This window comes from Phascolarctos cinereus, unplaced genomic scaffold (assembly GCF_003287225.1).
Source record: "Phascolarctos cinereus isolate Bilbo 61053 unplaced genomic scaffold, phaCin_HiC Scaffold_4;HRSCAF=312, whole genome shotgun sequence".
NCBI classification, from domain to species: Eukaryota; Metazoa; Chordata; class Mammalia; order Diprotodontia; family Phascolarctidae; genus Phascolarctos; species Phascolarctos cinereus.
In genome coordinates, this window is record NW_027555847.1 from 311,185,099 (window position 1) to 311,208,920 (window position 23,822).

Consider the following 23,822-nt stretch of genomic DNA (forward strand, 5'->3'; position numbering starts at 1 on the left):
AACAATTACAATAGTAACAACAAAGATCACTGGTCACAGATCACCGTAACAGATATAATAATAATGAAAAAGTTTGAAATATTACTAGAATTACCAAAATGTGACACACAGACACCATATGAGCTCATGCTGTTGGAAAAATGGTACCAATAGATTTGCTCAATGCAGAGTTGCCTCAAACCTTCAATTTGTAAAAGACACAATATTTTTGAAGCACATTACAGCAAAGTGCAATAAAACAAGGTATGTCTGTATATTTTTTGGACACAGCAAATATGGGAACTTATTTTGCTTGATTACGCAGATTGTCACAAGGGATTTGTTTTTCTTTTCCTTTTTTTTCCCCCAGTAGGAGTAGAGAGAACTGAAGGAAAAGGAAATCAGGTTTTGTTATTTGAAAAAATAACACTGTAAAAGTGATTTTTTTAAAAAGATAGGCCTTTGTATAAGGGGCAGCTTACAATCATTAAGTCAATTCCAAATTTCCTAAGGTGATTCAATCCACTCTCCTCTTCTCAATCCTAGTACCAATTCATTATTCATCCATAATATCTAAGGTATACAATAGGTACTGGTGAACCAGCTCTATGTGGTGTCCTTGTAATTGCATATCACGGTATGAATAAAAGGAATTTTTCATCTACTTGGTTTTTCTAGTGTGATTTCATTACAGTAGAATTCTTCTGAATGTTTACAGATCTCATTGAGAAGGCTCATCAGCATTCCAGGCTTTCATGCAATCAACAAAATGGTCATATGCTTCTGACTCTCCAGAGTCTGCCTCAGTACCTCAGTTTCCCTCTTACCCTGGAACTTCCCTCAGTGCCTAAGACCTTCTTGCCCTGGAACTCTCCACCTCTCCAGCCTCTTCCCATTGATGAGTTCCTCCTGGGGGCTACTACTTTGGGACAGGCCTAGGCTGGTCATGGTCCAGATCCTTCCTGTCTCAGCTTCTGAATCTAGACTGAAGACATCATGCTACCACAGTCGCTGATCCCCATCCCACACTTTTGAGTTTGTCTTTTTTCAAATAATGTTCTCCCATTAGAATGTAAATTCCTTGGGGGAAGTACTGTCATTCTTTGTGCTTGTTTTTGTAACCCCTGAGCACACAATAATTGCCTAATAAATGCTTGTGACCTGCCTGCCTGCAAGGAGGAGCATCTGAAGGAGTTCACCATCTGTGGTGAATTCTTTTGCCCTTTGGACTCTGTGCACAGCATACTCCATGACAGTGGCAAACACATTTGGTGAGCCAAGTTACTGTGTTTTACATTCTGCTTGATACAATGGAACAAATAAGTTCAATGTTACTACATGAAATGTATCTTTTTTTTTCCAACCTCATTAAAAAAGAAGATTCAGGTTAGTGATACTTGTAGAAAAATGATGTTCTTTCAATCAGATACTCACTATGTAAATACACAGGAGCAGCTAGAAGCAACAGGCCCTAGAGTCAGAAGAACTGAGTTAAAATACAGCCTCAGACACTCACTAGCTGTATGACCTTAGGCAAGTCACTTCACCTCTTTGCCTCAGTTTCCTCATCTATAAAATGGGCTGGAAAGGAAACAGCAAACCACTCCAGTGTCTTTGCCAAGAAAACCCCAAATGGGGTAATGAAAAGTCAAACACAACTGAAAAACGACTGAACAAGTAAACTGGGAAATAAATCTTTGATGGTCCAAGCTACCCTTATTAAAAGAAGCTATCAGAAAAGAAAGTTAAATTAACAAGCACAGAAGCATGGAAAAAGTACCAAAGCTGAGTCTCATATTCTGCACAATATATGGGCTAGCTATTAGGGGTCAATGCTCACCTAAAAGATGTGACAACCGGTGAGCATTAGAGAATTCATGTTTTAAAATTCTATATTCTGTCAAGTGAAACTACCACTGTCTTTTTTCTTTCCTTTTTAAAAAAAAATAGCCCTCAAAACTGTATAATAGTGACATGTGAATCCAAGGGTGCTTACAATTGGTTTGACCTCTTAGTTCATTGATTGCTACTCAACCAGAAATACTCATCAGTAGCAAATTCCCAGAAATAAATGCAATCTATTTCTACTCTTTTTTTTCCCTCCTGGAGCCAAGTACATTATTATAATTCACTGATGAAATGTTTTTAAACAACATTTCAAAATTTTTAGAAAAAATTGTGAATGACAGCCTTATAAGAATTGGGGGAACCTGATGTGAATGGTGCAATAGGAGAGATCAAAATTGCAAGGACAATGTGAAAAACTGTTGCTGAAGAGATCATGGAATTTATCACACCTAATTGAATACCAGTATGGCAAAAACGGGGTAAACCAGATTACAAACAAAAGCTTGCATAATCTCTTGAAATGAGCAAAATTTTTAGCAGAAGTAACCTAGCATCTCCATTAACGTGACTTTAACAAATACCTTTAAAATCGGCTTCAAATACTCACTAGCCACATGACCCTAGGCAAGTCACTTAATTTCTTCATTTGAAAAACGGAGATAACAGCACCTACTTCCCAGAGTTATTAGGAAGATCAAATAAGACAATATGTGTAAAACATTTTGCAAACCTTAAAGCACTATATAAATGTTAGTTATTAAAATGACAGTAGTTGAGTCTCAGAATTAACCGAGAAAAATGGTTGAAAAGTGAGACTGTAGGCAAGATTCCCAAAATGGCAACATTCACAGAGAAAAAAAGCCTGGGGTGGGGTGGGGGGAAGGGTAATAGTAGCAAACCACTGAATGAAAACAAAAGTTACTGTCTGGCATAAGGAAATAGAAGTCCTCTAAATTCCCAGCTAAGGATTAAAACTGAATTTTGGCATAGCTGAAAGACCTTAATAACTAAGCTAATAAGAAAAATCATCCCCTCAATAGGGACACACACACACACACACACAGAGCCCAAAAAATGTGATTTCTCCTTATAGTGGAACAGTAAAAAGAAAATGGAAACCTCTACTCCATGGAATTAAATACCAACTTTAACACCATCTGGAATTTGTTAAACAAATAGCTTATGGTTTTTTTTCTTTAGTATTTAACAAGTTAGGGCCAGCTCCTACAACCTTTACATAAGTACTACTCCTAGTGATTTCAAAATGTCACAAATGCCAAATCACAAAGTAAAAAAAAAATCCCATTAAAAAATGCATGGGAATAGCAAAGTGACTGTCCTGTTGTGCTGGGGAGGTTGAAGGACTGAGGAGAAATCTGATTATAATTCCCCTGCAGCAGCAGGAGATTTTCACCCTTTTATATGTTGATACAGAGATTGGTTTACTACTGGATTGTCCTCTTCTTCATATGAGATAACATACATAAAGTACTTTGTATAACTTAAAGTGCTATGTAATTGCCAGCTATGATTATTACTGTTATTTGCTTTTAAAAGCAAATTTTCTTTTATGTTTTAATTAAATGCCTTGTTAATGAATGTTTATGTCTCCCATGTATGATCCTCAATGTGGGGACCAGGCCATGAGTTGAATAGTTATCACCCCAAATGAGTGAGGGGGGGCATAGCATCCTTACAACTCAGTCCTAGTGTTAAAAGTTTAGAGTAGAGAGTAGAATGGTTCTTAGAATCTTGCCCAGGCATTCCTTAATGAAGGCTGGATGGCAATTTTTACCCTGGCTCTGTAATCATCAATACTATTCAGACAGGACACCACATGGCTTTTTTCTCTCTCAAACCCAACGCTTCATCTTCCTGTTCTCATCTCTTCACCACACATAACTCTCACAGCTCCATTTTTCAAACCTCCGATCTTGTAAAACCTCCTCATTAATCAGTGTCCTTGCCTTGATAGTAATTATCCTATGCTGGAGCTTCATGCATAAACCTCTGATAAATGCTCTGTCAGACCCTACTGACTCGAAATTACTAGAAGAGATGTGGGATCTCATCACTTCAGAAATTCCTTCCACTGGTATATGTCTCAAACTACCCATGTCTGCCCCTCTCAACTCCTGTCAGTGGCCTCCTATCAGTTCAGCAGGACATGCTGGAGGCCTTGCTTTCTCCTGACACAGAACCTGTCCGCCTTTCATCCCCTACCCTCACCACCTGACCAGTCTTTCTTCTCTTCCAATCACATAATTCCTCAATGACATCTTTCACCATTGTTCCTCTTTGGGGTTCCTCATCGGTCATATGTCACAACCTACTCAGACTCATCATGTGCCTCTTCATCATGGCATTGCCCTCTCTGGAATATTCATTTATAATGAATACATCATTCTTTGGAGACTGTTGTATTTATTCCATGTCTACAGCTATAAGTTAAAGCAGTAGACTGAAATTAAAGAGATTGGCCCTGACTTATTTGAGAAGATTGGGATCCTTAAAGGAGCTCTGCAATCTCCTGAAGAAAAAGCAAACTTTCTAGACTTTACCACCATGCTTCAGCAGCCATCTCACTCCGTAACATTTCTCTGATGGGCCAGCCCTCTTCTCCCATTGGTGACTTTCTACTTGGACCTCCATTTTGGGGAGGAGCCCAGGCAGTCATCCTTCATTCCTCTCCAGGACCTGCTTTGGATTTTCTGTACTTTGACACAATGGCCCCCAAGAGTACCTTCCTTCCCCCTCTCACTTTTCAGCTCCCTTTTTGTCTGTTGTGTGTAAGTTTCCTGAAGGCAAGTATTGTCTTTTTTTTTTTTGCTTGTATTTGTATCCCCAGTGCTTAGCATGTGCTTGGCATCCAGTAAGCACTTACTAAATATTTATTGCCTTGCCTTGTTTGAAGGCAATCCAGCCTCCTCTCCTCTTCCTGTTCAACTGGGGACTCAAATTTCTGTCCATCTTTACTGCCTGTCCCAGATGTACATTGAGATGAGGGACAACCTCTATAACATGTCCTTCCAAATGCATTTTGTGATCTGGGCAGACCGTGTTCTACTCCCAAGTATTGTGGGGAAAGTAAGTCCTAGGTACACACTGCTTGCATACAGATTTACTCCCTCACTGTCTATGAAACAAATATCCTATACTATCGAGTCATTCTAATATATACATAGGAGATTCATTTTGAAACTCAGGCTCTAAAGAACGCTGGACCAAACGTGAAACAAAAGTAAAGTGGATTCACTTCACATGGAAAGACTTCAATATTTCAAAATTTAAGGTATTTCCTAGGTACGGTTGTTATTCTACCAGTGCAAACTGAAACCCCTTCCAAGTCAAGTCAAGGTCAGTATGCATTTATTAAATATTTACTATGTGCTAAGTTCTGGGAATGCAAATAACAAGCAAAAAGATAAACAACCCCTGCCCTCAAGGAACTTACATTCTACTGAGAGGAAACAATACATTAAAGAAGGATGAAAAGCAGTGGGGGTTGGGGAGGAAGGGCAGTGAGAAAGAATAGAATATATCCAGGGGTGGACATATGGTGGAGAAAGAAGTCCAGGGTCAGGACTTCACCCAACAGAGGAATGAAGGAATGAACACAATTCAAGTGAGGAAAAAAATAGAGCTTTCTTTTTATAAATCTCTAATTGAAATTTAGGGAAGTTAGATGGCACAGTGAGTGGAGAATTCCAGGCCAGGAATGAGAAAGATTCATCTTCCTGAGTTCAAATCTGAAATCAGATTCTTACTAGCTGTGTGACTCTGGGCAAGTCACTTCACCCTTTTTGCCTCAGTTTCCTCATTTGTAAAATGAGCCAGAGAAGGAAATGACAAACCACTCCAGTATCTTTGCCAAGAAGGTGGGGACATGAAGAGTCAGACAAAATAGAAATGACTAAACAACAACAAAAAATAAAATTTAGCATTTCATTCAGTTAGGAACCTAGCCAACAAAACATTTTTTGAGAAGGGGTTAATAGGTTTCACCAGTCTGCCAAAGGTTCCCAGGATACAGCAAATAAATGTTAAGAATGTCTACCTTAGACTAACTCAGGCTGTTTAGGTTTAATTCCTTAAACAAAGCCTTTCTTTGCTTTAATTCCCCATTTACCATCAAACTTAAGTGTCCACATTCCCTATAGACTGGGAAGCTTTCTTTTCCCAGTAAGACTCCCATGCTTGATGGTGATTATTCAAGTTTAAAAAATATATATATTCCTCATCACCATTTCCAACATCCAGTCCCACAGCTTATATCATTCATGCAAATTAGCAAGGGTTCACAAACCCACAGGCTTTTAACGGAAATCAGGCCAAGTTTCAATAAAATAAGTCTGGGAAAGGAAAATTTTTGGTAAACTTGAAAAGATAAGCAGTAATCTTATTGTGGCTTTTCAGTTACTACTTCTCAATGCCATTAAATATTTCAGCACTGCTAAGTATAGGAGGAACTAATGAAAGCTACTGTGGTCACAAATTTTTACAAACATAGAAGTTAAATTACCCATGATATTTATTTTCAAGTCTATTTGTACATAAATCCAGTTATTCTTGTCAAAGCTACTACTTTCAGAGTTGCCTCCAACATCCTTATTTAAGGGAATGGGGATCCCAGCAAAAAGAAAAGTTCAAAGGCAGACTTTCATTTGGACAAAACCTATAGCTTGAAGTCAGAGTCTCTCACATGAAACTATACGCCCCCAACTCATAAATATTTAAAAAGTTAGAACAAAACAACCTAATCTCTTTTTATTACATTTTTCACCTTAACTGGAAAAACCTAGTAAAATATAAAAAGGATCAGCCAGGGAACACAGGAGAAATGTATTCTAGTCCTAGTTTTCACATTAATTAGCTATGTGATCTTGAGAAAGCATTAGCTTCTTTATCTATAAAATGAGGGGATTGAAATGATCTTCAAAGGTCCCTCCTAGTTCTGACATTCTATGATGCTTTAAATTTCAAGTTTTTTCTTCCTCCTTTCTTTCCATACCCGCCTGTCCACCAAGGTCTGGGTCAGAAGCATAGTAGGTGGTCCACCCTTGGGTCAAATCCAAAACTATCTTGGAGTTTAGGGAAATCAGGCAAAAAGACTGCTCTCCACCCCCTTCTTCTCTTGCTCTGGGTTGATTCCTTTTGACAGAATTCCAAGAAGTGGATTACAAGTATATAGATTTACACAACATAAAAGGTATTGAGGGGAGGGGTACTAGCTGTGTGTATTAGGTGGGAGGGAATCTGGAAAGAGCTCAGGAAGGAAGTGATGGCTGAGCAGAATTTTGAAAGAATGTAGGTACTCTAAAAAGCAGGGATGAGGGAATGTATTCCTTTGCCTGTGAAAAAGGCACATGTACAGGAAATGGAATGATAAATGTGAAAGGCAACAAGAAAGCTAGTTTGACTGAACCAAAGAGGGGGTGAAGTGCAGTAAGGCTGAAAAGGTAGGTTGTGGTCAGGCTGGGAAGGGCTTTAAATGCCTGAGTTATTCCCCAGTACATAACTGGTCAAAAGATTATGGACAAACACTTCTCAAAAAAAGTGCACACTATTAACAAATATATGAAAGAATGCCCCAGATCAGCAATTAAAAACAAACTTTTTTGCAAATAAAAACAAGTCTAAGTTTTCACGTCACAGCACAGCAAATTGGCAGAGATGTTTAAAATTGGGAATAGTCAACTTTGGAAAAGTTGTGGAAAGATAGGCACACTGATTCACTAGTGGAAAAGCTATGAATTGGTCCAATCATTCCAGAAAACAATTTGGAAGAATATGAAGAAAGTGACTAAAATGTTCATACATACAAAAAGGCACCATATGTACCAGCATAGTTATAGCTGTCCTTTTGTGGTAGCAAAAAAAAAATTGTAAACAAAAGTCCATTGGCTAGAGAATGGCTAAACAAGTTGTGATACATGAATCCAATGTGATATTACTGTAGTATAAAAAATAATGAATATAGAGAAGGGAGAATATTTATATAAACTGATGTGCAGCGAAGTAATAGAAACAAAAAACATGTTGGTGGAGTTGTAAATTGATCCAACCATTCTGGAGAGCAATTTGGAACTATGCCCAAATAACAATCAAACTGTGCATACTTTTTGATCCAGCAATACCACTGCTAGGGCTATATCCCAAAGATCATAAAAAAAGGAAAAGGACCCACATATACAAAAATATTTATAGCAGCTCTTTTTGTGGAGGCAAAGAATTGGATACTGAAGGAATGGGTGTCATCAGAATGGCTAAACAAGTTGTGGTATGGGAATATAATGGAATACTATTGTACTATAAGAAATGACTAGCAGGCAGATTTCAGATAAACCTGAAAAGACTTATATGCACTGATGTAAAGAGAAGTGAGCAGAACCAGAAGAACATTGTGCATAAGATCAGCAACACTGCAATGATCAACTATGATTGCTTTAGCAATTCTCAGCAATACAAGTCCAAAAGACTCATGATGGAAAATACTATTCACATCTAGAGAAGGAACTGATGGAGTCTGAATGCAGATTGCATACTATTTTCTCTTTTTCTCTGTGTGTGTGTATGTGTGTGTTTTCCTTTTGTTCCATTTCTTCTTCAACTATAACCTATATAAAATTACTTACCGTTTTATGGAGGGGAAAGTGGAGGGAGAGAGGGAGAAAATTTGGAACTCAAAATTTTATATAAAAAAGAATGTTAAAAATTGTCGTTACAAATAATTGGGGGAAAAATACTATTTAAAAGAAAAAAAGAAAAACACACAATGACTAGAAATATCAACACAATAATGGAAACTGAATGTTGCAAAATTATAATGACCAAGCTTGGCCCCAAAGAAGAAATATCAGAAGATCTCTCCTCACACTTCTTCACAGAAGTGAGGGACCATGAGTGCGGTGGATGAAACATGTCAGACTTTTTTGATGTGGAGTTTAGTTCTACTAAACTCCCCTTTCCCCCCCATTATTTATAATTCATCATAAGATGTTCTGGGAAGGTGAGAGGAGGATACACTGTGAAATTAAAGTGATGGAAAAACAAAAGTTGGGGCAGCTAGGTGGCACAGTGGATAGAGCACTGGCCCTGGATTCAGCAGGACCTGAGTTCAAATCCAGCCTCAGACACATAACACTTACTAGCTGTGTGACCCTGGGCAAGTCACTCAACCCCATTGCCTAGCCCCCCAAAAAAACACACAATGGAAAAACAAAAGTTACACAAAACACTTTTTATACAAATAAAATCAGATTTCAACAATTTGAGAAATACTAATTATTCATGGGTAGGCAGAACCAATATAATAAAAATGACAATTTTACCTACTAATCTATACATTCAATTCCATCCCAATTAAATTACAAAAAAAATTATTTTACTGAACTAGAAAAAATAATAACAACATTCATTTGGAAGAACAAAAAGTCAAGAATTTCAAAGGAATTAATGAAAAAATGTAAAGGAAGGAGGTTTAGCACTACCAGATCTTAAACTATATTATATGGCAATAATTATCAAAACTATCTGGTATTAGCTAAGAAAATGAAAGGTAGATCAGTGCACCCTAATAGATATACAATACATAATAGCAAATAATTACAGTAATCTTGTGTTTGACAAATGTAAAGATTTAAGTTTTGGGGATAAGAATTCATTATTTAGTAAAAAACTGTTGGGAAAGCTAGAAAGCAGTCTGGCAGAAATTGGGCATAGAACAGTATCTTACAATATTTACCAAGATAAGGTCAAAATGGATACATGACCTTGATGTAAAGGGAAATATCATAAGAAAAGCAAAAGAACATAGAACATATTACCTATGAGACTTATGGATAGGAGAATAATTTATAAATAAACAAGATAAAGAGCATTGTGAGGTGTAAAATACATACAATTACATTAAATTTAAAAGATTTTGTACAAATTAAACCAATGTAGCCAAGATTAGAAGGAAAACAGAAAACAGGGAGAAAAAAATTTAGGCAGTTTCTTAAATAAAGGTCTCATATGTCAAATATATAAAGAACTTTTTCAAATTTATAAGAATATGAGTTATTCTCTAATTGATAAATAGTCACAAGAAATGAACAGGCAGTTTTTGATGAAGAAAGTAAAACTATATATAGTCATGAAAAAATACTCTAAACTTCTATTGATTAGAAGAATGCAAATTAAAACAACTTTGAGATATTATCTTACACCTATCAGATTGGCTAAAATGATGAAAGGGAAAAGTGACAAGTATTGGAGAAGATGTGAAAAATTTGGGACACTAATTCATTGTTTGTAGAACTGTGAACTGATCTAACCATTTTAGAGAGCAATCTAGAATTATACCCAAAGAATTATAAAACTATATACCCTTTGACCCAGCAATACCACTATTAGGTCTGTTTCCCAAGGTGATCATGGAAAAAAGAAAAGAACCTATATATATTCTAAAATATTAAGAGCAGCTCCCTTTGTGGTGGCAAAGAACTGGAAACTGAGGGGATACTCATCAATTGGAAAATGGCTACACAAATTTCAGTGTATGATAATGATGGAATATGACTGTGCAATAAGAAATGATGAGCTGATTGAGTTTAGAAAAACATGGAAAGCCTTGCATAAAATAATGAAGAGTGAAATGAGCAGAACCAAGAGAATGTTGTACACAGTAACAGCAATATTGTTTAAAGAACAACTTTGAATGAATAAGTCATTTTGAGTATTATAGATACTCAAATCAACTACAAAGGACTTATGAAGGAAAATGCTATCCACATCAGAGAAAGTACTGATAAATAGAAGTATGCAGTACAGTTTTACACACAACACACGGACACACACACACTCCTAATGGTGGGAGGAAGGGAGAAAAAAAGTGCACAGCACAGAACAAAAGAATACTTAGAAGGAAGCACAAAAAAGCGGTGTAGCTTTGAAAACAATGTTTAGTATTTATTACACAGTTTTTCAAAAAAGTAAACCACTATGAAATGAAAATTAATGGCTTTATATTGAATCCTCTTTTTATGTTATGCTGTGTGTATGGAAATGTTCCCCCTTTTTCTGTCTTTCAAATGAATAAATATTTTTAAACAAAATATATCTATTTTTTAAAAGTTATTATTTTTAGAAATGCCAAACGGTAATTTATATTTGATCCCAAAGGTAACAGGGAGATGTTGGAATTGCAACAGGAGAGTAATATGGTGAGATCTGTACCTTTCAAATAAGACTTTGGCAGATACATGGTGCATAGGTTGGAGTGGGGAGAGACTTGAGGCACAGAGACCAATTAGGAAATTATTACAATAGTCTAAGCAAAAGGTGATGAAGTGGGGAGCTAGGTTGGAGATGTTATGAGTAAGGAAAAGGCCGGATGTGAGAAATATAGTGGAGTTAGAAACAAGATTTCACAAAAGATTAGATGAGTAGGGTAAAAAAGACCAAGGAGTCATGAAGGATGCTAACTAAAAACATTCTAACAATACTCGTTTGGGTTGTTTCCAGTCTTCCATCAACCCAGTTCTTTCCTACATACATATAGCCAACAAAGAAAAATATAGACAAATCCATTTTCCAGCATTTATCTTTGCCTATCCTAAAGACTCCTGCCATTTGATCAATCTTATACTTATTTTCTCTACATTTTTGTACTAGTATGCAGAGAATATGGTAAGAGTAAAAGATATTTCTTAAGTCTGGGGAATAAATGTATTAAGAAATGCACAAAGAAAATATACAAGATGAGAAAAATAGAAAAAAGATTAAGTATAAAAATAGGAATTAAACAGAAAACAAAATACATGGATTTCTTTTTACCATCTGCGAATGTCATCATATTTTTACGATATAGGTCTACAAGTCATGAATATCCAAATCCTCAAATAATAATAACTGAATGTCACCCAAAGAGAAACAGAGAAGTGCATGGGGAAACTACAACATACTCCCACTTGAGAATTAAACAGGAGAAACAGCAACAAGAATTTCATCAGAAAAATGGAGGACTGGGAGGAAAAAAAAAGACGGGCCAATCACATAGAATAAGAAATAACTAGTGGATAGCCTACACACAGCACTGGTTATCTACTTAAAATAGGATGGGCAGTCATAGATGGATGGCCTGCGATCTGCACCACTGGAGTGAATACCCATATTGATGTGATCAGAGACTTAAAACAACATCAAGTCTCATACATTTTCAACTTCTATTCTTCACCCTGTTTTGATGCTATAAATCTGTCTAAAATTTCCTGCCTCATTTCTTCCCATATACATCAAAAGAGAAAGAAAAACCATATTGTTTAAATATACCACTCTTCAATTTGTTATTTCTTTCTGGCATTTTCCCTAGAAGTATATTTTTTGGTGCTTTGCATCCACTGTTACCAGTTTGGAGCAAACTGATTTCATATTTCTGATTTTCATTGAAGCATAAGTGTCTCAAGTGCCAGTAACAAGTAAAAACTGTGAGAACAGCTGCTCTCTGGGTCTCTGCTCCAACTACCAATGTCATTATTTCTGCAAGAAGCTGCCAATATGTGTTTTCTTTACACACACACACACACACACACACACACACACACACACACAGAGGAAAGAATATGCCAAACTTGGCTACACTGAAGAGTATAATTATTAATGGATTCCAACTCCTTAGCCTGCTAGAAGTAGAAAGTTGTACCACACCACTGGAAATGTAATTAACAGATTTGGAACAACACTTAGAATTAGCCTTGCAGCCAATTATTATAGAATAATATTTAAACATCTAACACCTTACTAACTACCACGGTGCTATCTGGGTACTTGACAAATATGTGACAATACTTGAAAAGACTAAAGATTTTACTATTTAGATTAACTAATTTTCTAAGAGGATTATTCTGATTAATTTAATAAAATGTACACACATCTTTAAATGGGCAAATCCACCAGTTGTATGCATGCTGGATTTAAAACTCATTTAACAGACTTCTGTTCACACAAAATAAAAACCATGTTTTTCAAGCACGCCCGACTCTCCATGATCCCATTTGGCATTTTCTTGGCAGAGATTTTGTAGTGGTTTGCCATTTCCTTTTCCAGCTCATTTTACAGATGAGGAAACTGAGGCCAACAGGGTGAATTGACTTGTACAGGGTCACACAGATAGTAAGTGTCTGAGGCTGGATTTGAACAAAGGAAGATGAATCTTCCTGACTCCAAGCCTGGCACTCTATCCACTATGCCACCTAGCTGTCCCATAGCACAAGGCACAGAATTGCAAAAATTAAAATAATTGGATTTGTGAGGACATAGATTAGTGTTGTATTTGATTCTGCAAAGTGAAAGGATGATTACAAAGTACAATTAATGAGTCACTTCTGCCCTCCTAATATTTTAAATTCTGTATACTATTATTTAGGTATCTGTTTTAATTCTAGACATTCTTAATCACTAAACAACAGCCGAACTGATTTCTGAGCACCAATTAAACACCATAAATTAAAAGTTGAGTCCCCAAAAGCAGTTTTAAAACTTATACGCAACCAACTATGCATAATTCTACAGAACCCTCTATTTGAAATAGGAACAAACTAATGAAGATGAAAGGACTAGATGATAATGAGGTGACAAACTGAGGTCATACAATTTTTAATCCATTCAAAACTAAAATGAAGTGTTTAATCTGTCATTGACATTACAAATGGCTTTTCCCTTAAACCTCTGGAACTAAAGAGATATCTCCCTCATATAAATGAGATCACACTTGAACAAAATACTTTACTGAAGCTGGATTGTAAAAATGATGTTGGTCCTGGCTGCATGTGGAAGGAACACATGGTAACAAATAGTTTAGAAGGCAAAGAATAACAGCCTGCATTTCTGTATCATTTTCAAGTTTCAAAAGCACCTTTTTCACAAGAAACCTATAAGCAAGATATTTAACTAAGGAAATTTCATCAGTGTAGAGAACTCCGGGTCTGCTAACTCCCTCTGCAAGCATGCTGCATATATTTATGTGCTGGAGAAGAACAAGAGACACTAAGAAGTTGTGACATACCTATGGTCACGGAGCTAGAATGCCAAAGCACAGAATTTGAACCCTCTTTAGGAAGTCTTCCTGACTCCATGGCCATCTCTCTATCCATTATGTCATCATGTTATGCCATTTTTCAAAATTTATACCCAAGTGCACTTATCCTTTTAAAAGACCCATGTTGAAATAATATCATTTTTAAAAGATTCACCTTTTGCAAATCCCATTCTTCTTTTAAAACATAACTGTTTACAAATATAATTTTTCAAGATTTGGCTATTTTGCCTCTAAGGTTTGTTTTATTTTTAAAGACACTAGCAACAGCAAAATACAATGCTTGATCTCCAGCTCTGCAATTTTCTTGCAGCTTCTATATCGAATACTTTTATCTCTGAAGTTCTCTCTGACATTTGTTCTACATCACGTTTACATAGTCTGTCCTGTAAAATGAGGCGGCTCTATGTGATCAGTCCTAATGAAATGCTTTCTTTTCCTTTTCTGCAATTCCAGAAGCATGACATTTTGAGAGAAGCAGAAAAGCTGCTACTTCTTTAAAAGAATTTTTTCATCAAAACCCCTTTGATGATATTGTAGTTACTGCCCTTGGGAATTAACCCACCACGAGAAGACTATAAGCAAACCAATGGACAGCACCAACTATGGTTACTTACTTAGAGCAGACTATGAAAGTAAGCCTTTCTTTCAAGACATATTTGGAGGGTGAAACATACCAACATTTTTTCTGCTAACTTGGAAACAAAGATCAAGTTAGCTAAATTTGGGAGAGCTCAAAGAATGTGGCATGCTTCTTAGTATTAAAATAACCAGATGAAGGCCTTCAATGAATTGCATAGGTCGGCTATAAAACATTTATGGAAGAAGTGAAGAATTGCTCAGAATAAGAAGTCATGGATGGGTTGCAATCTGAGATCCATGCCATGGGTGTAGGAATTAGCCAACTGAGGCTATCTATCACAAACTCACCAAAGCACCATAAGAAAGAATACAAGAAAAAATTTTAAAGTACAAGAGTACAAAAAAACAAACAAACAAAACCTCTAGAGTCCCTCTTAGTCTTTTAATCTACAATCATATGCCTCCTAGGTCTTCAAAACAGGATAAACACTCTTTGGAAAAATACATGAATTTCTGATATGGCCCAGTATATTCTCAGCTATCTGATACTGGACAAGTCAGGGAGGTAATATAGCATAATTCAGTGGCTCTCAAACTTTTTGGTCTTGGGACCCCTTTATGATTTTAAAAATTATTGAGGATCTCCTCCCCAAGAGCTGTTGCTTATATGGGTTACAGTATCTATATTTGCCATATCAGACATTAAAATATCTTAGTATTATTATGGAAATAGTTTTGACCTTGAAGATATGCCCCCCTACAAAGGGTCTCAGGGATCACCAGGGGTCCTGAGATCACACTATAAAAACCAGTAGTATAGTGGATAGAGCTGTGGAATTAGAGTCAGGAAGACACAGGCTTACAGGCCTCTGTTTTCTCATCAGTGAAACGAGGGGACTGGACTATATTGTCTCTAAGGTCCTTCTAAATCTATTATCTCATTAAGTCACTTCCCTTCTCTAGACCTCAAATTTCTCACCCATAAAATGAGAGGGTTAGACTATATCATCTTGTAAAGTCCTTGCATCTCTTAAGAGTCTATTATTTAGAGCAGCTAGGTGGTGCAGTGGATAGAGCACCAGCCCTGGAGTGAGGAGAACCTGAGTTCAAATTTGGCCTCAGACACATAACACTTACTAGCTGTGTGACTCTGGGCAAGTCACTTAACCCCAATTGCCTCACACAAAAAAAAAGAGTATTATTTAAAGGTTCTCTAATACAGTGGTCTGCAAAGTGGGAACCAGGGACCAGGGATTGATCCCTAGGATACATGAACAACCAATCATCAGTTGGAAAAGATTAATTACATCTCACCCTCCCACCAGAGCCAGTCATGGGTCTTGCTTCCAACGCAACCATCCCTTATCTTTCAATACTCCCCCACTCTTCTCCTTCCCTTGCCAGCTAATCTTCCCAGGTCTGAGTTGGTATCCCATCAGAGCAGTTATAACCCAAGCACACCCTGGCACCTACAGCCACAGCTTGCATAGGTGCCTTTGGGAACCACCGCAGCATGTCATCTTTCCTCTCTAAACTCCCATATCACCCTGTGGCTATAGGAGGTCCAATAGGAGGGTGGGCTCTGTACTCTCCCATAAGAACCCTCCCCTCCCTCCATACACACATTTTTCACTTTAGATGGAGCAGCATAAATCACAAAAGAGGAGCAGGCATGGATGGGCTGTGATCTACAATAAAGATCTCATTACCTTATTCTTCCCCCCCCCCAGTCCATCCCTCTCCAAATTTCCCTGTTTCTGTCAAGAGCACCACCCTCCTTCCAGTTTCCCAGGTTTACAAAACCTCAGTGTCACCTTTGATTCAGCACCTTCCCTCACACCTCATGTAAGTCATTTGCCAAATCTTTTCAGTTCTACTACCCCAACATCTTCACATATTACCTTCTCTCTACTTACACAGCTCCCACTCTCATTCAGGCCTTCATAACATTTTTAGTGGACTACTGCAACAGCTTCCTAGTTATCCTCCCCTCGATCAAGTCTTTCCCCTCTCCAATCCATCTTCCACACAGTGATTTTCCTAAAGCATGGGTTTGACCACATTACTCCTGTATTTAAATAACTCCAGTAGCTCCTTATTGAAAATAGGATCAAATATTATTTCATCTTTATCAACTTTTTTTATTTCTATTTTTCTCTAAGTTTTATAATGTACATAACATTAAGACAGCAATACATGTATAATCAGTAAATATACACCTAGTGGGGGGGGTCCATGATAAAAAAAAAAGTTGGAGACTACTACTTTAATAATATACTATACTATAATACTCTAATAACTGAATTGGGTTTGGTGAGTTTTCTCAAGTCAATTTAGTTCAATAAAGAAGGTATCCACTACATACAAAGCACTGTGCTAAATCCTAGGGGAGATATGGTAATAAAAAATCCAAGAGCCTCACCTTCAAAGAACTCAGTTATGTCTAGCATATCTACTCCTCCTATGTCATTCTATGTCCCCTGCAGAACTCCTCCACATCTCAGGTCTCTCATCTGCAAAACCAACCCAATAATGTATCACCCAGCCTCACAGGGATATTACGTGAAATTATTCTGAGGTACTGGGAAAATCCAGCACTATGCCTATGGCACGGTAGTTTTTTTAATTTGAAGGAATTGAAGGAATATTCAAAACAATTTCAAATATTTAATTTTACCTAGAATTTTAATGGTTAAAAAATGTGAGAACTGTTTCTGCAGAGACCATTCAAGGTGCATTCCCTCACTCTGAAAACAACCACCATCACCCCTGCTTACTCCACCCTGAAAACAAACTGGCAACATGAGAACCTAGAAAAGATTCCTCCTGCCCCATTGTTACTCTTCCTGTACCTCAGCACAAATGGTAAATTTCTCAACCAAAGGGTTTAGAAATAGGAACTGGACCTGTGCTTTTACTGCTGGAGGAAATTCCTGAATAAGAAAATTATCTCTACTATTGAAAGTCAGCAACTATAGAGTTACCTAGGCTCTAGGTTCTAGAGCACTGGAACATTAGGTGACATCAGGGTCACATAGCCAACAGGTATCAGAGTCAAATGTTGAACCCAAAACTTCCCTGATTTGTAGTCTGACCTCTCTATCCATACTCAGCCAGAGTGCCTCTCTGGTTAACTAAAATCATGCTTATATTCTACTTCTGTATTTGTAAAGGGGGTGTGTGGGTGGGGAGGAGAGGCACAGATTTCCATATACCACTGAAGAAAAGTGCTCAAAAACTAACATGTTTAGAACATCAGCTTTCTTCTCTGAATCTTTCTTCAAAAAGTTTGATTAGCTTACTGAAGACTTGAGTCTGGGCTGCCTAAAACCAAAGTTGAAAAATTAGAAACTTTCAGTTTAATTAGTTTTCATCTCCTTTTAATCCCATCACAAGTATTCATTGTTTGGTACTGAGAATTCAGCTAAGAAATTTGCCTATTCGACTCAGATAATCAGCCTTTGTTCTTTGGCATGGACGTTCACAATCATAGTGGAAAAATTCTGGACAGTAAAATTAATCAGCTATAATTGTAAGACACAAGAGGGATAAAGCGCAAAAACCGTTTTCCAGTAACTTCCTGGAACCATAGATAATAGTATTCCTAGAAAGGTACAAAATAAAACTATTAAAAACTCTCACCCAGAATTTATGAGGGAATTCTCCCCCACCCCCTAATGCCACCTCCACCCAGGCAGTACAAGGAATTCTCTCACACCGAATACTTTTTAGATTATCTCAGTTTCTAAGAATGAGAAAAATGGCTTCAGTCTACACTGACAGAATACACATTTATCCTCAGGGAATTCACCAGGTGCCCCTTAATTAGACACAACAGATCAAACGTTAGCATGGCAAACTGTCACACACCACGACTGACCAGAAAGCAACCCACAAAGCGTTTTTTCACTTTTCCGGATGAACCAGGCTTTTTAGCTCTACAGAACCACCAGCGGTGGCTATGCACTTGCAGGGACACTGACGGCCAGCCACCAGCCATATTAAAAAGGAAACTAAACTTTCCCAGATTCGTTAGCTCATCTCTTCTAGCCACGTGAAATCCAACAGGTGCCTTCACGTGTCATCGGACGGAACTCTTCCTGTCAAGACGCTGAGAGAAGCTGCGAATCTTAATCAGTGACACCAACAATGTCCACTGAGCTCTATCAAGCGCTTGGAGGGAGAAAGCACCCCAAATCACAAGTTAAGAAGGGGCCCTATCACCACCCTCATTTTCAGTTCACCAGAGGGGGAAGTGATGAATTGCCCAGATTGAGTTTTTATATTTTTTATTTTTTCGAGGGTGGCCCTGGCAAATACCCCTGGCTCTTTACGACAGCATTACCCTAACCTTGGGCAGTTGAAGTTCGCCCTCCTAAGGAGTCCTACTGCCTGAACTCAGCTTCTGGGCCTCGCGCACTACCCCGGCGCCTTCAGCACCCCAAAAACAAGACGCGGGCTCGGGGCGGGAGGACACTGAGGAAAGGAGAAGAGCAGGGTTCTGGAGAGGTGAGCCTACCTGCTTGTCCAGGGCGTCCTTGCCAGCAGCGGCCCCAGACGCCGCCTTGGGCGGGGCGGGCGCCCGCTCGCAGCTGCAGCCCTCCAGCAGGTACATGCCGGCGGGCCGGCCGCTCTGCTCGCCCTCGAAGTAGAAGAGCACATTCTGGTAGAGGGCGAACCACTTCTCATGCCAGCGGCTCGCCTCGGCCGCCTTCTTGCTCAGGAAGCCGCGCTTCGTGCCCTCCTTGCGGGCCAGGAAGGCCAGGTACAGGGCGTGCCCCTCGTTGTAGCGCACGCTCTTCTGCATGGCGAGGGGGGTCCGGACCGGCCGGTGACTTGGGGGGCTCAAGTCCTCGGGGGGCCCCTAACTCGGGGCGCCCCCCGGCATCGCTGTGCAAGCTCCCACACACACACTCCACCCCCGAGGGGACGGCCCCGAACCGCTTTCTGCTTCCCCGCGGTGGGGTGCAGTGTGCCCGGAGACTCCTCTGTTCCTCCCCAGGGGACCGGGCGCTCCTTAGCCTCCGGGAGGCCGCTTGGCTCTGGGGGGATGGCCGGTGCCCTGGCCTCTCCTCGGGCACGGGAGGCAGAGGGGGGGCGCCGGCTCTCTCTGCTGCGGCTGCTGCTGCTGCTACTGCTTGTAGCTGCTACAGCCGCGGCTTCAGTCCCGGGGCTAGGCGAGAGGGACCTCTGGGCTCCCCGGGAGGCCGGGCTGTCTGTGGTCAGAGCCTCCCACTGGCTCCGCCCGGCCCTCCCCACTGCCGTCCTCCCACCCCACCCCCCTCAAAATAAAAAGTTCGTGCCCCAAACAGCGGTGGGGTCTAGCTGGGGAGACGCACCTCAGCCCAAGGAGGATTGTGCGCGAGCAATTCGCTCTGGGGGAGACAGAAGGTAAAACGTCACGTGGGAGATCAGCTGTAATCGGCTTTGAGACCAATTTAAAGAGCAAAGTCGGCGGGGCTGCGAAGCCCTCGCTCTGTCCAGTGCAGTCCAGTCCCCTCCTCTCTCTCGGACTGCGCTGGCGCTGCCTCTGCTCAGGGTTTATCCTCCTGCCTGCTCATCAGGAAGGGGGAGAATTAAAGGAAAGCGCGCGCGATCACACACACACACACACACACACACACACACGCGCGCGCGGGTGCGTTTCCATAGCAGTGGGGTGGAGTCACTTCTCCCCAAAATATTGTATATAATTTGCATAAAGTGAAAGTCCCCCTCCTCCTTTCTTTCCTTTTGTTACCTGTATTTTAACTAGCATGACAGAGGTGAACATGTTCAAGCAGCAAGCACTTAGGTGGTTATTATTTATTTCGTCAGACTTCGATTCATGAGATTTTAAAAGTATGCTGAGTTTAGGAATTAGAAAATCCTTTGAATATCTCTAATGTCCAAATTTTCCCACATCTATAGAATATGATGAGTTTATAGACTGCTTTCCCTAATAATCTCCCTAGAAGCCACCCTAAGACATGTATGTACTGTTTTGCTCAGCTTGCTTTTATGTTACTATAACTCATTTGGCTGAGAAAGATTGTATGGGTGGCCAGATGGACAAGGGACCGACTGCTATAAAATCTAAGTGGGAAAATTGGTGGGGGGGGGAAGAGGAGAGAGAGAGAGAGAGAGAGAGAGAGAGAGAGAGAGAGAGAGAGAGAGAGAGAGAGAGAGAGAGAGAGAGAGAGAGAGAGAGAGAGAGAGAGAGAGAGAGAGAGAGAAGAGAGAGAGAGGAGAGAGAGAGAGAGAGAGAGAGAGCTGTTGAATAGCCACTGTCACTAGGATTTGATTCCATGATGTACACTGAAACATTTCTACTATGTCAGTTATCAGAAAAAAACAAAGCTTACCATGATATAAAATGTTAATTATTGATAAAAGGAAATAAAATGTCCTCCACCACCCCCACCCCCAATGAAATACAGTCATATGTCCTTACAGTTTTTATATTTACAGAATTCAGCAGCCTGGGATTTGTTCTCTCATTTCTATTGCTGCAGATTCTGTCACAGAATCTTGTAGCAGTCTTTTCTCCCAGTCCCTTGGAGTGGTTTGCCGTTTTACTTATAGAAGACTTTTATTTTATATCTAAATGTTTTAAAAACACATCATACTGGGGAAATTATTTTGAAATGACAGTGTAAGAGCAAAGGCAACCACTCCTCTTCAATTTCACCACCAATATCTGTTAGTCAGCCAAAGAAGACATCCTACTGTCGGCTTTTAGCTACCTCGGGAAGAAAGCTTAGACATTTCAGTTAAGGCAAGACAGGTACACACAAATAAGTCTGTGCGAAGAGAAGCTCAACCTGCTCTAGATGAAGGGAGGACCATACCAATGACATTATAGATCTGTCTAAGTATTTAAATTAGTCATGTTGATTAAATGGCAAACTCCTTTCCCTGAAATATATGTGTACATATATATATATATATATATATATATAATGTATGTACATACACACACACACACACACACACACATATATATATATATTCTGTACCCCCTACCCCTTACTTAACACATTTAATTCCCAGTAAATATCAGTAAAGGTGGTGGAAGATATCCATCAGATGGGGAAAACTGACCAGTATGTAAATTCAATACCTCTTTTTAATGTGTTTGTAACTTTGAATAAATTTCTGTAATGAGAATGAAAATAAGATTCTAATCACTTTTATTCATTAGAAACTGAGTCTATGTAATACCAATATGATTTTTTTTGTTGTTGTTTAGGCTAATTTCGGTTATAAGCAATTGCTCCTTCTAATACATAAATTTCCTAACATAATGTCAATAGAGTGTTATTCTTCTTGCCTGGTAACATTCTGGTTTTACTACCTTATAGGACTGTAGTATGTTTCTGTAATGCTAAGTACTATATGTGATACATTTTGCTGAAATAGTTGATAAAGGACTTTCAATGGCCAGGGTGCCAGATTTAGAATCAGAGAATTTCATTTCAAATTCTAGCTATGCCATTTAACATCTATGTGACCTTGGGCTAATGACTTCTCTTCCCTAGCACTCATTTTCCTTATCTGTAGAATGAGTAGGAAATAAAGATTAACACTGAGATTCCCTCCAGTTCTACATATATGATTCTTGTTTAGTCTTCAATGTGAATGGTCACCATTTTGGATAAAGAGTGCTTAGAAAATTGTTTCATTGCTATGCATTTATTTTGGTAGATTATAGGCAATGTTCAGGTAGGGTTGATAAATGCTTTATGGATAAATGAGTTAATCTTTAGCTACTGGAGAGTGGGAAAGATAGGACTACAGATAAGTAACTATGAGATATTCTGACTGCAGCTGAAAGATAGGCACAAATGAGCAGAGACTCAGACAATGGCCTATGGAAGGAGAAAATCGGAATTTCGCAGTAAACATAGACTCATGGAGCTGGAACTTTAGATCATCTAGTCCCAATCCTTCATTTGTTATAGGAGAGGAAAAGGGGTCTCAGGGAGGAAAGGTGACTTGCCTAAAGTCACTCAGTTGTCAGTGGCAGAGCCAGGACTATATAGCCTCTCAGGAATGATCGCTTACAGGGTGCTAGTCTTTTCTGGACTCATTTGTTCATGTGGCAGACAGGATCACTGGGACTATTATTTTTCAACAAAAGAGACAGTGATATTTTGTGAGTTATGTTTTTATTCTGATTGAGGAGATTGGAGTTAGAAGACCTGGGATATACTAATTATGTGAACTTGGGGGGCTGACTTTTCCTATCTAGATTTCAGGATCCTCAACTGGAAAATGAAGGGGTTGGACCAGAAGACCTCCCAGGGCCCTTCTAGCTCTAATAGTTCATAAAACCTACCATCATTGAGTAGGGACATACTGCCCTCCATATTTACTACTCTCTTCTCATTTTCATGTATTCTGAGGGCAAAGTATATAAATTAGTTTGTTCAGCTCTAGAGGCAGGGATACATTGTCTTTGAAGCCATGAGCCTATGGTCTAATAATTAGAAAACCCCAAAACTAAAATGTATGTGATGCCAAGGTTTGCAAAACAGTATATGTGCATGTATGTGTATGTATATATATGTGTGTGTACGCATGTATGTATGTATGTATAAAATCTTATCTCATCTTCACATCCCTGTGAGGTAAGTTTTATGATTATCCTCATTTTACAGATGAGGAAACTGAGGGAAACAAGGTTAACTGACTTGCCTAGAGTTACAGCCACTAAGTATCTGTGGGATGATTTGAACTCAGTTCCTCCTAATTCTATGACCAGTACTCTATCTACCACACTATCTATCTCTTCTTTCTGTACTTTTTTAGTTAAGGAAAGAAGAAAGTGATGCCTGGGAGCTCTGAAAGTTGATTCATAATCTCTGGATTATGTATAATCTATTTCACAGAGGCAGGTTCATTATGTCTGCATTAGCAAGATAAAAGAGAAACTATCTAGATAATGTGGCACAAAAAGAGGATTTTCTTTGAAAAAGCCTGGTAATTAGCAAGGGTACATTTTTCTACAAGGGGAAACAAGAATAGTTAACATTTATATTACACTTTAAGGTCTGCAAAGTGATCTGCATATGTTATTTCATTTGGCACTTACAACAATCTTGTGAGGTATCGTATTATCCGCATTTTATAGATGAGGAAAGTAAGACTGAAAAAAGTTTATATGACTTACCCATGGACACACATCTAGACGGTAGTGTCGTGACCCTGGGCAAGTCACATGACCTTGCTTGCTTCAGTTTCCTTATCTGTAAAATGAGCTGGAGAAGGAAATGCAAACCAATCCGGCTAAGAAAACCCCAAGTGGGGTCACAGAGAGTCAGACGTGACTGAGCAGTAACAAATTAAGGTTTGC

The 23,822-nt window shown here is 38.9% G+C and overlaps 1 protein-coding gene across 2 annotated transcripts in view; it reads right to left on the reverse strand.

The window, feature by feature from the left end:
- RASGRF2 (Ras protein specific guanine nucleotide releasing factor 2) overlaps positions 1 to 20,019 on the reverse strand; it is a 324,254-nt gene extending 304,235 nt beyond the window's left edge. For both annotated transcript variants that reach the window (XM_021007670.2, XM_021007654.2), the window contains exon 1: positions 19,005 to 20,019. In XM_021007670.2, coding sequence (XP_020863329.1) covers positions 19,005 to 19,292 — 288 coding nt within the window. In that variant the 5' untranslated portion in view covers positions 19,293 to 20,019. The remainder of the gene's footprint in view (positions 1 to 19,004) is intronic.
- Between the last annotated feature and the right edge of the window lie 3,803 nt (positions 20,020 to 23,822).